The following is a 17,536-nucleotide window of genomic DNA, read 5'->3' as shown; positions in this document are numbered from 1 at the left end:
CTGCTTTGCCTGCCTGAATTGTTATTAACTCGAACAACAACAAGGAATTCATCCATAAAGCAGATTAAGGTCTTTTTTAACACGCCGTACACAACATTTTGAGAGGAACAGACTCACACACGCACATGAAGTCGATCTGTTTTTTTACACTAGAAACTGTAGTTCGTTCCAACACAGCATGGTGAATTTTATCCTATCTGTAACTCAATTTTCAGGTTAGTGTCATTAAATGTAGCTAAAAGTACCAAATTAGCTTTACACACTTCATTTCAAGAAAAAAAAGAAAGGTCTTTTTAGCTACATTTAATGATGCTGATCTAGAAATTTTCTGAGCTACAGATGGGATAAAATTTGCTAAAACACTGTTCCAGACACGCATGCTATACACAACTAGCTACAAAAATTCACTCTCACAAAAGCTACTGCAAAGCTGCTAGTAACTAAAAATGTGTTATGTCAGACGTGCATTCTTCAAACTTTGTAATACAGACTCAGTCAACCCCAGTTGAATCAACATAATAATGCAATTGCAAGTGACAACTCATGCACTTAGCAGAGTATTTCATTTGTTAGTAGTCCACACGGTGTTCCACAAGAAGATTTTCATGTAGCTTACCATTGGACTAGTAATGGCAACACTTGCCATATTTCTCGGACAGAAAATATAAATTTCTAAGAAAATCATGGATTAGAAATCTCCTCAAAGGCATTAAACACTTCGTTAGAGGTATGTGCACGGTATTGTACCGTATCATTGCCTAGCATATAATTATATTCACTGTATAACTGATGAAAGTTAAAAGTTATCCGTTTAAGGTATTAATTGCTTAATGTTATTTCCATATGACATCCATCAATTGAATGTGATACAATATTAATATCAAATGTTTTTATATTTCTATTTTCTCTTGCTTAGAACTTGTGTACTTAGGGTCAACAGGTCACCCTGTTGCCGTCATTAACATATTTATATCAATGTGCAGTGCTACAAACAATAGCATGTGGCTCGAAACACTCATGCAATTATTTTTTTTTAGTTTCCATTTCTAAGAGCGGCATATATACCTATATTTTACCTAGGCAATTACTGCAATTTTCTTTAAGCAATATAAGACCTGATGAGCTATCTAAAAAGTGAGAGGCAATAACAGCACATAGTGAATACTATGTGTTGAATCTGCTGACTAAATTGCAAACGTGCAAGGTTACATTAATTTGAATGGAATAAACTGGGTGAGAAAAATAATCAGTGTTGGTGGTTCTGCCAAGACAAGGAAATGCTATTTGCTGGGTTACGTTATTAGCAACCATTGACTGTGATTTAAATGTCTGATTGCAAACCCGAACAGAGATTATATTAGCCAACACTATATAGTGTCTGACATGACAAAATTTGCCACTATTTTGTAGACATGTACGAGTTTGTTGCCATGAATGGAACCGTATTAGTACAAAGAAAAACAAGAAGCAGGGTTTTCATTTGATGTATTTAATATCATTTTGTTACTTGTTTTATTATTACACTGTGATCTTAAACTAAGTAACAGAAAAGAATGAAAGCCAACAAGTTTTGTAAAATTCAACAAATAATTTCATTCCCCAGAAAAGAAAGTGAAAATTTAAAAAGAACTTACAGTAATGGCAATTAAATCCCAAATAGTCCTAAAAGTTTTATTACAAGTCCTAAAGAATAAATTTCAAATATAATTCCAGTGGTGTTCCAAGCAAGATCCAGCACTGGAAAAGATGATGTGCCTATAATCTTGAATGTGCTAATGTACCAGTGGCCTAAAGTGTAATGTTTTGCTAAGAGTCCTCCAGTTAATTACAATAATATAATCCATGTCTGAATTCACTATGATTCCAAATTAATGTCTCTGCCCAAGAATATTATTGAGACTTTGCATTTCCAGTGAAAAATAATTTGAATAAATTAAAATCAAGATCAAAACTGAACATGACAATACAAACGATTCTTCAAGATGTTACAGATAGAATGAGTCATTTCTCAAATAAACACATCTCTTCCAGACCTAAGTCACAGTTAGCATTTTCTGAAAATACTATGTTTATTTAGTGGAAGTTTACAATCTGGAACATTCCTAGTTGTTTACAAGATTAAATCTAAAATTATAATAAAGAATATAGTAAACATCATGCCCTTGACTCAGACTAAGATAATGATCCTAACGTTTAACCCTTACCCTACAGAAATATTAACAGTGTATTGTTTGCAAGATAAAAATAACCGCAGTGTCTCTAGTTAGGAACAAGATGAACTTGATTTTGGACAAGGTCAAGTCCGAAATACAAGCATAACATTTTATCATGGAAAAAAAAGCAAACAGTACAAACTAAATTAACATATCACTGTTTGCTTGTATTTATAACTTTAATGTTGATTCATTATGCTGGATGGAACCATGGACCTTTTAAATTTTGAAGGATGTACCGTTATGTGTTTACCTTTTTCTGATGACAAAACTATTGATGAGACAATTGAAGAGGAACTTTCAATTTTATATGACATAATATGTGTTTACATTATTAATGACAGAACCATTGATGAAACAATTGAAAATGAACTTGGATCCTTTTAATTTTAGAGGTCATATAATTATGTGTCATTTTCTTTTTTATTACAGAACCATTGAAGGAGAAGGATGTGTTTAAGTGGCTGGATAAAAATCCAGACTTATTGGAGAAGTATCTTGGTACATAGATTTTGTCCATTATTACCGAGTTCAGATTTGTATTGTACTTCAGGGTTTTGTTCATATGGATTGATCACCTGTTGTCTAAACAGCTGCTTAAATTTGTCTGGTAATCGTTCAACACATAATAATTAATTGTGCATTGGCAATCAACTTTTTCATGCTTATGTTTTTGTTATAATTTTTTATTATTTGCCTGGAAGTTTTTGAAGTCATTTAATTTGAAATATACCATTTATTTTCAATATTCTTAGAAAACACATACAATTTTATTTATTTTTTTTGAGAATGGATAACATTGATTTTTTTTTAAAAGGTCACCATATTCCTTATGTGCTGCATTATTAGTTAAAGATATTTACTAACTTTTCAATGTATGTTTTTTGTATTGTGCTGATATTTGACTGAATTAGCATGTTGTTACATAATGATGAAATCTGTATAGTAGCTATTTATAGTATATGTAATCATTCATACACTATGTTTAGCTTCCGGCAGATTGTATCTTTTTAGCTCTAATGGTTGTAGACCAGAAGAGCTTTTGGGACGGTCTGCTGTCCATCGTCCATATGCCTGTTAGTACAAATTTTAAATGAAAATGATGCTAACCAATGCTAAATATTATAAGTGCAACTCGGGGTCTACTTTGAAGGTAATTACATGTCTGTAGGTACCCTCTTTCTGGTCATAAGAGAAGAAGCAACAAATATAAAAACTATAAAGTAAACAAAATTAACTGAAGTGATTCAATTCTGTAAATATATTCACGGATGATTCAGAATAAGAGACAATAATTGTAAAGAAAATGACAAGGGATTAACTGGATATAACATCTTTAATAGCTAGTGCTTTTAAGCTGATGATGATATACATTTGGTAGTATCGTTCAGCTAGAAATTTCCATTTCCATCTTTATTTACACCTCTGATAAACAAACATACAAATTATAGTGATTTATTAAAAATTAATATATTCATTTTTCAGCTAATCGAGAAATTAATCGAGAAATTAATTCCATACAGGAGTCACATCATCAAGATGCAGGTAAGGGTAAAATGCACACCAGCAAATTTGCCTACTACATTTCATACTGTTATGCAAAACTTTGTAACTGTGGTAAATAACTATTAGTCATTAGAAGTATGCACTTAGCCATTTCTTTACTGAAAGCCGAATATTGTTAAAGATATGAATTATAGTTTGGTATCAGTAAATACGTCTCAGCAGTTTTTATCAGATTTCTTTTAACATGTTTAAAATTGCAAATTTTGTTTCCATGCAGTCCAAGCATTTAGTGAAAGAGCAAGTGCTATTAACTTAAGAATTTTTAAAAAATGTTAATTGAAATTCTGTACACTTGATACAGTCAAACCTGGTTATCTCGATTATGTCGGGATGTCAAAAAATCGTAGACATAACCAGGTCCTAATTTATCAGGGTTTAATTGACAAATCTACTGCAGAACAATGATTATGCACCTGAAGTACCAAAAACTAGGAAATTTGTTTCTAAAAACAAATGGCATTTCTAATGCACAGTGAAAATAATAATTCAGTTATGCCTGGTTGTAGAAAAAAGAAGATTGGAGATCATTTATATGAGAATAAGTAACAAGTCACACATTTTTGCAATAATAAGTTTCTGCAACAATGTCAGTGGTTTAAAGTTGTTTATATTTCCCCGTGAATAGCCTCATCCCTTTGGTAGCCTGAGCAAGGCAATGATTTGTTCATGCTTCCAAAATCTAGGCCAATTCAAGTACACGTACATGTAGGACTATACTTTTCTAAAAACATATTTTCTTTTGTGAGAATTGACTTGTGACTAGCAGCAAAATGTAACTGACCAATACTGTGCATGAAAATCAATCATTTTTGTTGATCAATATATGCCAGTTTTCCGATTTAATTTGCTTCTGTACCAGAAAAAGACAGTCATAGGATTTGTCACAAAAAACTTTTTTAATTTTGCCAAAGTTCTTGTTGAATTTACGTGAATAAAAATGTAACTTGTTTGATTCATGAAAGTTTGTGTTTTATTTGTAAAATAAATGAATAAATAAAGTGGAATAAAAAAGTTGGAGGATTAAATTACACAGAACATAGTAACATATGGAGAAGGCTGTAAGGCAAAATACTTCTTGAAAACTGAACAGCTCAGAATGGTTATTTCTATTATGCTTATGCTTAGATTTCTTTGGAACCCAGGTTACATCACCACCTAGTTGGTCCTAAATGAGAAATTTTTTATCTTAGTTTCCTGTATTGTTATTTGTTTGAAAAATGACATTCTGTTTGAATGAAGATGTGCCAGTTTACTCAGATGTGTCCAAGACTGATGGTCATTTTGAGCCTTCAGTACAAAGGAGCCTGCTGTAAATGACACTGAGTCATAAAATTTATGATTGCATTTTATAATACCCATGAGCATGAGTATCCATGCGTATTTATATTTATATAGATTAGTTTATATTTGTTTGACAGTCGTGTTTAGTGTGGCATTTGTTATTTAATGAACTTATTACAATAAACAATGAAAGCAATGTTTTTATGTTCCATAGATTATAATGAATGCTTGCACATTTTGTTCAGATTTGGTTGATATGCTGTTTGATATGAAAATTGTGTTGAAGTGACTTATTGTTACCTATTGCTGATATTGTAATGTGATCTAGTCTTAAGATTATCTGCTAGAGTAAATTTAGTTATTAATGCCAGATCTTTGTGCTTTTATTGCATTGCCTCGTGTATCAGTGTTATTTATGTTCTAGGTGGCCCCTATGTTATCATAAACTTATAATCTTTAAAAAAATCTTTAAAAATGCATCAGACCCATACATGTAATATGTAGAATTGAGAATGATACAAGACTCAGTTGAGCAGTTGCTACTTTAGTAAAAGTAAACCTTTGTTGCAGTTATATAGTTTTTTGCAGTTGTTCTGGCTTAATTGAAAAACAACTGCTATAAGATGTCATGAAAATATATAATTATAATTTATCTATAATGTTTCTTCAGTTATGTCTCAGGTACATGAGAAGTTAGGAAAGATTGAACGTCCAGTTCCTCCTGACATCAACTCTGACCAGGATTATACTGATTCTAAGGTAACACCATAATTCAGTATTACATTTTCTTTAGTGTGTAAAATATATCCAGGATAGTAGTAAATCTCCATATCTCTGATATATGAAGGGTGTAATTGATAACAGGTTTGCATCATGCTAAGGCACAATGGGAATAGATCAGTGTTGGATTTATTTGCACCATACTTTTAAAGCTTATGCATTTTAATACAGCAAAACACTATCCATCATTACTGCATAGCCTGCTTTTTTCTGGAAGGAAGATATCCTTGTCCACAAGCTTCCAGGGCATTGCCTTTTCATTCACATCTCAATTTTTTGCAATATATATATATATATATATATATATATATATATATATATATAGTTTAATAAATCTTAGACACTCTTGGAAAGTATAACAATCCGCTCATTATTGTCTATTAATATCAATAGTGAGTTGTGGTGTATTTGACCATTGGTGTATTGCTGATATAAAATTGTTTTAACAAATGTTTCACACCATTCATTTATTTGAGTTCCTTGGGACTCAGAAAAAGAAAACTCATAATCCCAGAAGAATATTGGATTCATCACAGGGTCTTTGGGGTCCAAAAGATGACGAAGACCACTTCATTAGAGAAGAACATTCATAGATTCTATAATGATATTCTAGGATCTTTCTCTTAGGACTATTATAAGACCTTTAGACTCCTGCTGGTTAATCTGACTTGATACCAGTGTGTGTTTGGTCCAGTTTCCTCCACACCACATGAAGGAGGAGCAGAAACCTCTCAAAGCCCTTAAACTACTGATAGCAGCAAGCAGATCGAAACATCAAGTCTTCAGGTACCAGTCATTGTCATTATATCCCCACTGGTCAGAAGACAAGGATCCCCAGGTCTCTTCTAGAGCAGAGCGACCTCCTTCTTATCAGGGGTGAGAGAGCAGGATGAGAATATTATATTGGTCTTAGTGAGCTCATGACCTCACTAAAGACTAGGCTGAAATGGAGCACCCTTCAAACCTTATGTTGCTTCTAATCATGGCCTTGCATGCAGATGTTTTGTCAGCAGCTTCCTAGTCTTAGGTTGGCGGAATCCCTGTCTCCAGCCATGCTTCAGTGCTTGCTGGAAGCAGTTGCCCAAACCTCAAGGCATACCTTTTTGGATATGGTTCTAATATTCAAACTGCTGCAGCTGGAATGCTGACCTGGACACTTATAACATCATATTCGATCACAGTAAGAACCTTCTTATGACTGCTTTCATTGAGGGAGACATGTTTTTCATAGGTCTCATTCACTCAGTGTCATCTCAGGACCTGAAGGACCAGCAATACAAGTCCCTCCAATCCACTCCTGGCCCAGTCAAAACTGGCTAGGAGGTGTGTTCATCCTCGTCACCTTCCCCAGTCCAGAATGCAGCCCCAATTTAGGCTTCCTCTTTTCGTCTTTAAATACATTACCCGATTATAATATCTTAGGAGAACTGCTACTATTCCAGCCATCCCAGATAATAATTTTAGTGAAAGGAACTATAAGTTGTCTGCCGACCTATGTGGCAGTCAAGCAGAGTGATATCCCTTTATGTATAAGATTTGGCAGCATAACCTAAGAATACATCTGAAACTGCTTCCGTTCATGCCAAGGAGCATGCTCTCATAATGAGAGAACTTGTACAAGCCAGAATCCTTGTGGAAGATGTACCATTACAAGTTGGAGTTTTTCACTTGTAAGGAAAGTATACTCCATCTGTATTTCCAACTGTTTCTCTTCCTATCCCGACATAGTTCTGCCTTTACAATTTGCTAACAGTTTGTTGTCATCACACAGTTAGGTACTTGCACAGGGAGCCTAAATGACTTCACATTAAGTTTGGGCTATAATTATTTTATGTACTTGCAAATTTCTAGTGCTTATAAAACTTCTAATATATATGTAATGTCATTATGAATGGGTACATAATGTTGAGTCTCTATTCTAAGACATGTGTAGCATCTGAATGCCAACTACAGTGTTTCTACTTGTAATGATGTAATATTTACCTGTTACTATTGCCAGATTCCCTGCACAAATATCCCACAAGTAGTCTAGGTCTCAAGAGGACAGATAGTGCATATGAGTCTGTAACATGGGGGACAGATTGGGTCTGTGTTCTTTCTTGTTCTAGATTTTCTGGAACGTTACTTCTAATGAGCGGATGGAATTTTCTAATGTGCATGAGAGTAATTACTGTCCAGAACAGGCCATCCAATATATAATGACAAGTATTAGATCATTAAAGTTAGTGTCATGCTCCCTTCCCAATACTTGTTTCTTCATTTCATTCTTTCTCCTCTTCCTGTCAATTATATGGGACTTCTTCGCTTGAAAAATGACATTTGGCAACATCGAATTGGCTCAAATTGCACTATGACATCCCTACAAACTTACAGGGCAGTGTCATGATGTCGCCACTGTTTAAGCCGTACTTCAACATTATTCAAACATATTTCCTGTGACATGCTGTCTGCAGGTAATGATCTGACCGGGTATGCAGTCATTCTGTGCTCCTTGAGGCATTTTTGTACTTCCAGGAAAATATGCACCAGTAGGGTCGACAGTAAACAAGATCTTAAAGAGGGCTGTAATAATCAAGCCACCATGAGAATATTGATAATTGATCTATCCTCCCTGGCATGAAGTGCATTTGCCTGCAAGTTAGGTCAAACCTCCAACTTTTTGCCTTCTTTAATTGTAATGATGCAAGAATTTATCTTGAGACTGTTATATATTGTCAAGTTTGCCAAGGAAAGAGATGGATACTTCCAAGGTGTATGATATCCACAGATCTGGCTGTGATTAATCAAACAGTCTCCTCATGGTACTTGCTGCTTTTGGTGGGTTTGAATTAGTCTGCTCAGGAACAAGATTTAAATTGGCTTTGCCCGTCAAGGAGCAGGAATGGCTTTTCACTGTTAAGGTGCGTTCACAGGACTCTGCAATTCAAAATGTTGAAGTGCAGAATTAGCCTATGCATAAATGACTTACAAGGTACCGAATTTACCATTTTGATTGTAGGGGCAACTTTGCAGCATCTTCCATAGGAGCGTTGATAATGTACCCTGACAAAAGTAGCACTATATTGTATCATAAGTTTGTCACAGTGATTTTTATTGAAGTATCAGTGACAATATATTTGTGTCATGAATTTCTTCAATGCTGCTTCATGTTCAGTTGTGAAGCTTGATATGTGGTTGCATTCAAAAGAGCTACACACTTACATCACCAGTACAGAGAACGATGTATACACTTAATATTTTGGCGAGTTTATTGGACACTGTTGCTTGTACAATCATCAAATGGATGTGAGCATACTTCTGTAATAATTCTTGCTTGATAACAAGGTATATTGTATCCCAGTACTTGCTGTTTATTTATTCTTTGTTGTCTCTATTATAAAGTGTGTTAGTCAAACATGTGTCCTGTATCTTTATTTGGAATGAGTGGTCAGGATCACATAAATGCTTTCAAGAGATCTCTTTGCAAAGCATAATGGTGAACAAGTTCTAACCAAACAACATGGCTGACCGGCATGGATCAAAGGACTGGTTTCTAAATCAATAGGATTTTTTATTGACATACGTTTTATGTGTTTTAGAAGGGTACTGAAAACAAAATGAGTACATTTGTTGCCAGTTTCATATTTATTTTATAAAACAGCATGACTAAGATTTTTATGTCAAATTTATTGTAGTAAATAATATCAGCCTGGGTATTGTCAACAAAATGAATAGGGAAAAGCTGTATATTACAAAGTGTTTATGCCAAAATAATGTTTGTGTCATCCCTTTTTTGTCTCACCTTTGGCAAAAATTAGCCGATTTTCAATCACAGATTCAATAGCCATCATGGACCACCACTGATCCCATTATTACTTGAAACATCTTGGGAGTATACCATGTAGGACTTGAACTCTCCAAATTACAAAAAGGTAATCAATTTACAGTTTCTTGTGTGCACATGTCCCCAGTAGACTGGCTCGGTCTCATTTTTAAATATTATTTAAAACTTTTTATTCTTTAATTTCAAAAGCAGATGATTTTAGCAATAAATGGTATGTGCAGTAGACTGCCTTTAAAACAATAATTTTTATCTCAGCAAGAGAATCACTTGTTTGCATTCAAGTTACTCTGTGTCATTTCTGTATGGATTATGGTTTTGATAGTGTATTTCAAACACAGCCTCTTTCTTCTTAATTAATATCTTCAACTATTATACCTTTAATATTGTAAATTCATCTGTAACAGTTCTGTTTGGTGAAATTGAGTACCAAAGTAAATTAATATATTGAATTTTAAAACCTGTATGTAATTTTCAGGTAGTTGTGCCAAGTGTCGTAAGAGGAAGCATTCACCAGGCTTCACCTGTATTCAAGCATGATGCAGCAGGAGCCCAATGTACCACCATGTGTGTTATTGCTGTGGCATTCTCTGCTTACAAACAACCTTCAGCATGGAGATCAGATGATCTTGATATAATATTAAAAGAAGGAGACAAAGTGCATGTCAATGAACTGAAAAATAGACGTTGGCCGTTAGAAGGGACAGAGCCCAGGCTTCATGTAGATGAACTGCCAGAACAATTAACATTGCATCTTGGAAATGTAACTGTACAATATCACACATCATACAGTTTAATTTCACAAATAGAGTCTCTTGTCAAAGAGGCAGTGAGAAGTAATCAAGGCCAGAGTTTTATACTTAGAATGCATGATAGATGCAGAGCCATATTATGTAATGGCAATGGATGCTATAGTGTGTTTGACCCGCATTCTTGTGATGCATTGGGTTTTACACATCCAACAGGTACAGCATGTGTCCGTCATTTTCACAATATAGATGGATTGGTGAATCATCTAAAGAATTTGGTTGCAACTCAAGACAACCAAGAACAAGTAGATCTGACAACATGTAACATAACATTACAAGGACACCACTCTCTCGATAAGTCATGCCCCGATAACTCGCAAACCCGCTTATAATGCAGGGTCAGGCATGGATCCCATTTTTTAAACCTGAAAATACCCCAAAAAGTTATCCCAATTTGTTGACATTTAAGAAAATCATGATCAAAATTGGTAACGGAAACTTTGATGAAGGCTCCTTTTATCGTCAAAAACGGTTGATAAGACGTGGAAATTTGGATCAGCGGTATGAAATATCAAATATAATGATAGGTCATACAATATTTTACATTTTCTTTCCAAAACAAAATTCCTAGTACACTGTAATTAATGATATGTAAGGAAAATTTGATCAATGAAAATGTCACGTATGCTGAAAAGGCACGAAAATCCTACAAACTTAAAATCTAGCAGTCCCGGTCATATGTCAGGTGAACTCACTTCATTTGATCAATCGAACACTGTTATAAATGTTATTGTGTACGTAACATAAACTACTTTAACTTAACCGACTCTTTCATAACTGATCAAATATAACAAGGCAGCCAACCAAAATGAATACTTCGTAAAATAAAGATCTTGATTTCACAGATACAGACCAATGTAGGCAAGCGAGTTTCAAAGAATTCTTGAACTGGCACTTAGAGATATCCTCAGGGATGATAAGAAATTTCATTATTACTTCCAAATGAAATTACGACATCAATACTGTGCTATTTGAACAATACAAAAATCTAGTTTTGATGTAGTTGATTGTCTCGCAGAATAAATGTCATTTGTTTTAGAAATAAAAAAGAATCTTGTTTGAGGGTGTATCAACAGTTAGTCTAGTTTCCTGCTTGTGGACTCTGATTTGGCAGGATATTATTAAACACCACTACAGGAACCAGACTCATCAAGAAAACAAAAGGCAGTGAGTGACGTAATACACAGATTTTTCACGTACATATGATGGTTGTTCAAACCAGTTGGAATGATCTTTTATATGTTGGACATTTTGAAAAATAAATGTTATTTAAACAGAATAACGAACAACTTCATTAGAAAAAGTACATTATTAAAATTTATTATCGACGTAATTGTAAAATAAGGATTTAGTCATTAAACAGCCCAGTTCCCTAACGCCCCCTCCTCTGGTTTTCTCGATGTCAAAGCGATTGTTTTCAGTTTTTGGAGGTCCCTTGGTAACTCACATCTCGCTTATAGTGCAGCCTATGTTTGTGGACCCCGTTGTGCACGAGTTATCAAGGGAGAGGTGCATCATGATTACACGAAGACATTCCCCTTGGTATAACTATTAGCGACACTTATTAGTTCAAAATGATTAATTACTGAAGACATTCCCCCATGTCATCTAGTGAATAGATGTTCCTAATATAAGCCATTTCATGCTGTCCATGGGAATCACCATGAACTATATTATATATGCAATCTGTCAGTTCAATATATGTGTTGGGCAAGTAGGGGCTAAGTTGTTTTTTAATGCCTGCTGAATAACCATAAGATGTTAGCAGCTCATTCAGATTTTTTACCAGGTACTTGAGAACTGACCATCACAGGAAGCTTTCTTGAAGATACTGACACAATATGACTGACATGTGGAGTGTGCAGTATGAACTGTTTGTTTCCATGCTTTCCTATATTTTTTTGGACATGTGACAATTATGTCTGCAGTAGAGCAATTTTGTTTCAGAGACACAGATCATGTTTATGGTATAAACCAGAAATGAATCTTTAATTACATTATGCTTAGTTAATTAGAAGACAACTGACAAGCACGAGTTGAAAATCTGTATTATTTTTGTTAACTTGTCTTAATAATATGGTGCATTGTATTTGCACATTTTTTTTCTTAATTCCTTTGTGTTAGTTATCCCTTAAATCAGCTTCTCAATGGCTATGAATTATGGTTACATACTATAGTTGCATACCATATTATGAGTTCTTATCTGAAAATGCTCAAATCAAGATGATTGTGCTCTTAAAATGTTTATAAGCATTATTACCTTTTCAATATGTTTTTCAGAATGTGGTGTATGAAAGACTTGTGTGAATGCAACTGGACAGAGATGAAAGTTGGGGAAATGTTTCCAACATCTACAAATAAATACTGACAAATTGCTGTACCTCTGTCTGCAGAGTTTGTTAATAGTGTCCATTTTGAATTGAAGACTGTAGTGTATGATGGAATCTGGTGGACACAAACAGTCTCTAAATTATTAATGGAATACTTTGAAATTTTGTGCATGTTATGGGAATCGTGGACATGTGTGGACGATTTTTTGCCTCGAGTTATTACCCTTTGAGACTTACAATTGTAGCTTATAACAGGTTTGTGACGGCAAATTTTAATAGATTGCTTTGTAACAGACGTATGCACAAGTCAATGAGTTACATCACTCCAGCAATTTTTATTGGAGTTATTCTGCATTTTGACTTAAGCTGGATTTAGCTTATGACCGAGTTTGTGAATGTAACCAGGTCCACACAGTTTTCTATGAATCACCATGAAACTATGTACTTGTTATGTCCATAATATAAACATGTGCATATTGACAAATGACTGCGGCATGTGTTCAAGTCTTGGACTCAGCTGATGTGGATATGTGAGCAAGCTTGCTAATAGTAAATTGTGAGTCGGTGGTTTTTCCCCGGTTTTAAATCTACTGACCCACAAGAGGTTACTGGTAAGCTTTCTCACATATCCACATTGGCTGAGCCCAAGACTTGAACATATGGCTTCCATGTATAGCCCCTCATGTGCTCAAAAATGGCATGAAACCCATGACAGCAGCAAATGATTTCTAACTAGCAACATTTGCATGAAATTTTACCTTTTTTCCTTTTGCAGCTTGTGAATGCAATATATTTTACATATTTTTATGGACCATTGTAAAATTTTATATAAATTATGGTTGTACATATGCCCATATGGACAAATCTTTGTGCTGCTGTGATTTGGTTTTAAAAAGTTATTGCCTTTCTTGACTAAAATGGATGAAACATATGAATGAATTTGTGAATGCAACTGCTGGCAGATTTTAGTAGGATGGGATACAGGAGAGGAGAAATAAATTTACTTGACCAATTGCTCATCATTCCACTTGTTTCATATATTATTGGATATTCCATTCCTTCATGAAGGAAGATTTTTAAAGCTGAAATCATGTTACATGTATGTAAAATGTGTACATACTACAACTTGTATGGAATGAAGATATGAGTATGAACACATTAAAAATAATGAATGTTAAGCATGTTTTTTTCATTTTCTTGTTTCATTTGTCAGTCATTGTAACAGAAAACGCATCCTTTATTTTTGGGGTTCTTTTGGAAATATGAATAGAAAGCAAAGAATAAATTAGTCAAAACTAGATGAACAAGCATTTTTTTTGTAAACATTTTTAAACTGATTTATGCACAGGTTTGATGCCCTAAATTGCTATTCTTTGACCTCTCAAATATTTCCTTTGCAAAGTTGATCAATATGCCCATTAAAACGTGTGTACATTAATGATAATTTTCTGTTAGTCTGACAACAAAAGGCCAAATCAAAGTTGTCTTTCGCACTTTTATCACATAGTAGGTATAGTTTTCCTATAATATGTGCAGTTTCATATTTTTTATATTATCACATGTTAAAATATCACTTTATGTCATTCTTATTGGTCCAAATAAGCCCATGAAATTATTGTGCAGTATCCTCTTTACTGATTAGCTGGGATCATGGGAAAATGTTTTTAACCCCCCATTCTGGAATGTTTGGTTTTGAATGAACATTTTTGGCAGCCATTTTTGAACTCAACTCGCAAAGGGAAATGGAGGAAAAATTATCTCAGCTTTCTGAATATGGATATGTTACCCCTACATGGGTTTGTTATGTCACGTATAACAATATCATAATGAGAAAAATGGCATAAAACTACAAGTCAAGAACAACAATAAGAAGTAAAACTAAAGGTATTGAGTATTTGATGGCGGGGTGAGGTGAGGGAGTGGTTTATCCGTAACATAGATATAGAATCCACCGTATATACAAGCGTGGTTTTAATTTTAACTTACAGAAGTAAATAAACTCACCTCTGTTCACAGAAGAATTAGGACATAAATGGGTCTCCTGACTGACAGAACTTTATCCAACCACAGCACAGCATCTTTATGCAGTATATATGGAATGCAAATCCGACTCAGAAATTTGTTTACGTCTTCTGTACAGTCTATTGTTCCAGTCAAATACTGTAAATATCCGATCACAAATGCATTGCAGTAAATGTGGAAATTTCTGCATCCAGTAATCTTATTTCACATAAAAATCGCAACAATGTAACGTTTAGTTCTGCAAGTGACATCTAGGGTAAACATGTACTCCAGACCTACTGTTTACCGTATTAATGTGGCATCCCATAGCATTAATCATTCTGTTTTGAAAAATGATTTTGTTGTTATAAAATGTTCTGTTTATTTGGATGGAAGCTTTTTCTTTGATTTATAGTTTGTAAAAATGTACAATCTACTTTTACTAGTTCAACTTTGTTTGGGACAATATATTATGCAAGTTGTACCGTCTGTCAGAATGAACGAAATTATTCACCAATGTCTACCTTCATGCCTCAGTTCCTTGGTTTGCTTACAAAACAAAGTTGACCAATTTTAAGTTCTTCTGTTAAGTCCATCATCTTTTTCTATGGATAAGAATTGAGCACCAAGCTGGGTAGCAAGAGCTGAGTTCATCCTTATTATCCAAAATCTTCTCTAGTCTCTGTCATTAATTTTTAATCCCCCCCCCCAGTCTTGCTTATTTCTCACTATTACCCAGGGATGGTGAGGAAAGCTCCATTATCCAGAAGGAGCATATAGGAAATGGACTGTGTACCTGTAGAGCTTCCTCTATAACTGTTTATTCTTTGTTCTTTTTCTCTATGATTCACAAAAGTATACATCTATAGCTGCTTTTTTTCTCTACCTAGTCCTTTCTCTCTCTCTCTCTCTCTCTCTCTCTGTTGTGCAGTAGCTCCAGAATAGCAGCAGTGAGAAACTTAAATCTAATCATTTCTATTCTATGCTGTCTATATATACCTATATACTTGCCCCTCTTTTGTATTTTCTGGCAGCAGCGCACTTCAAGGTACACTAGTGAATACATGATAATCTGCAGCTGCAGATAACATGTAAAGGATTCCATTTGTAAAGAAGTGCCCCTGCATACAGGTAGAATGATTGTCAGCCTTTATTAAATCCTGATGCTACTTGTGTACTTGTTAAATGATTTACACAAATACTTATAAAAAATTCCAGGTCGAAAACAAGCTTATGAGAACGAGGTCTTAATGCTGGTTTTTACATTTGATTCCTTTTAACTGAGTCTGCTCTGAGATGCTTTAGTAATTACAAAAGTAAACCACCATTAACTTGTAAAACCAAGGGCCTCAAGCATGATGTCCTCGGGCTGCATGCAACCCATGGAGTTATTAACTGCAGCCCACAATGACATGCTGAATTTACAAAATTAATAATGCCAAGTTTTTCTTCACAGCCTGCCAGTTTTGATAAAAATTCTACTGTAGATTGTTTAGTTGCCATATCCAATGTTTCAACAGGCTATCTTTTATATGTGCCGTTTTTGCTGTATGAAAAGTTTGGAACAATGTACTGGTCCTCACGGTAATTTGAGTTTGAGACAACAGCTTTAAATCCTAAACTATTCACTTTCCATCATTTGTTATTTTATGCAGTTTATAGTTTACATTTTTAAAACTGCATCATGGACCAATAACCGTTTTTGCCCCAGCAAATTCATACAGACAAAAGTTCATGGTATTATTTGGCATTTAAAACATGGTTTGGGTTATACCCATTTCTACAGGATACTATAAAGAAACAGAAACATGGGTAATCATGTGACACTACCTAAAAAAAAATAGGTACAACAAGCCTACATATGCATACAAAAATATGATCTTTTTTTTAATTTATATGGCCCCCAAGGCTTAAGCAACCTATGGCACGAAAAGAAAGAAAAGAAATGACTATCATGTTTGAAATTATTAAACTGACTAATAAGAACAAATGAGGTCAGATAAATATTGATTACTAATGTAACTAAGACTACTGTATTACTGTAGACTGTACTGTAGATAAGACTGCAGTATTAGTGTCGATTATTGCCGTAACTTTAACTTCAAACCATGAAAGTCTAAATAACCAAAGTTCCTTTATTTCACCCGATATTGAATTACCTGCATTTTTCTCATTTCATTTCAATAATAATTCTATCTGCATTTTTCTCATTTCATTTCAATAATAATTCTACCTGCATTTTTCTGATTTCATTTCAATAATAATTCTATCTGCATTTTTCACATTTCATTTCCATAATAATTCTACCTGCATTTTTCACATTTCATTTCCATAATAATTCTACCTGAAAATGTCAGCATGAATTACTATATATACTCATTGACATCCAACTGCAAAGTGCATAGACCCAAATGAGCCATGATATGCTGAACCAGAAGATCTGGGTGTACAATATTTGGACTAATCAGTAGAATAAACAAATTAGAACCTGATCTCTTAGTACATTATGCTATGGCAGATCAGTGTCTATATCATGTGCAGCTGGATTTAACTTGTACATACACCGTAAGAATAAATGTAGGTAACTACACAATGTATCTGAGGGTTTAAAACTATCACAACAATCCAGTTGTTTGTGGAATTTTTATAAACATAACAAATATTGGATACCGAGTATTAAAAGACATCTACCTAACCCAATAATATTTTAACAAATTCAACTGTAACCACAAGGAA

The 17,536-nt window shown here is 34.1% G+C and overlaps 1 protein-coding gene across 4 annotated transcripts in view; it reads left to right on the top strand.

The window, feature by feature from the left end:
* Positions 1-13,977, top strand: part of LOC149787078 (uncharacterized) — a 103,719-nt gene extending 89,742 nt beyond the window's left edge. For 2 of the 4 annotated variants that reach the window (XM_089977602.1, XM_089977603.1), the window contains exons 16-19: positions 2,646-2,714; positions 3,699-3,758; positions 5,731-5,819; positions 10,139-13,977. In XM_089977602.1, the coding sequence (XP_089833728.1) occupies positions 2,646-2,714; positions 3,699-3,758; positions 5,731-5,819; positions 10,139-10,801 (881 nt within the window). In that variant the 3' untranslated portion in view covers positions 10,802-13,977. Of the gene's footprint in view, positions 1-2,645; positions 2,715-3,698; positions 3,759-5,730; positions 5,820-9,654 lie in introns of all 4 variants that reach the window. The other 2 variants (XR_016425083.1, XM_089977604.1) reach the window with 2 other exon arrangements.
* Positions 13,978-17,536: the final 3,559 nt, after the last annotated feature.

This window comes from Sinohyriopsis cumingii, chromosome 12 (assembly GCF_028554795.1).
Source record: "Sinohyriopsis cumingii isolate HCF-2022 chromosome 12, ASM2855479v2, whole genome shotgun sequence".
Taxonomy (NCBI): domain Eukaryota; kingdom Metazoa; phylum Mollusca; class Bivalvia; order Unionida; family Unionidae; genus Sinohyriopsis; species Sinohyriopsis cumingii.
Note: the sequence above shows the minus strand (reverse complement) of the source record. Positions and strands in the feature narration are given on the sequence as shown.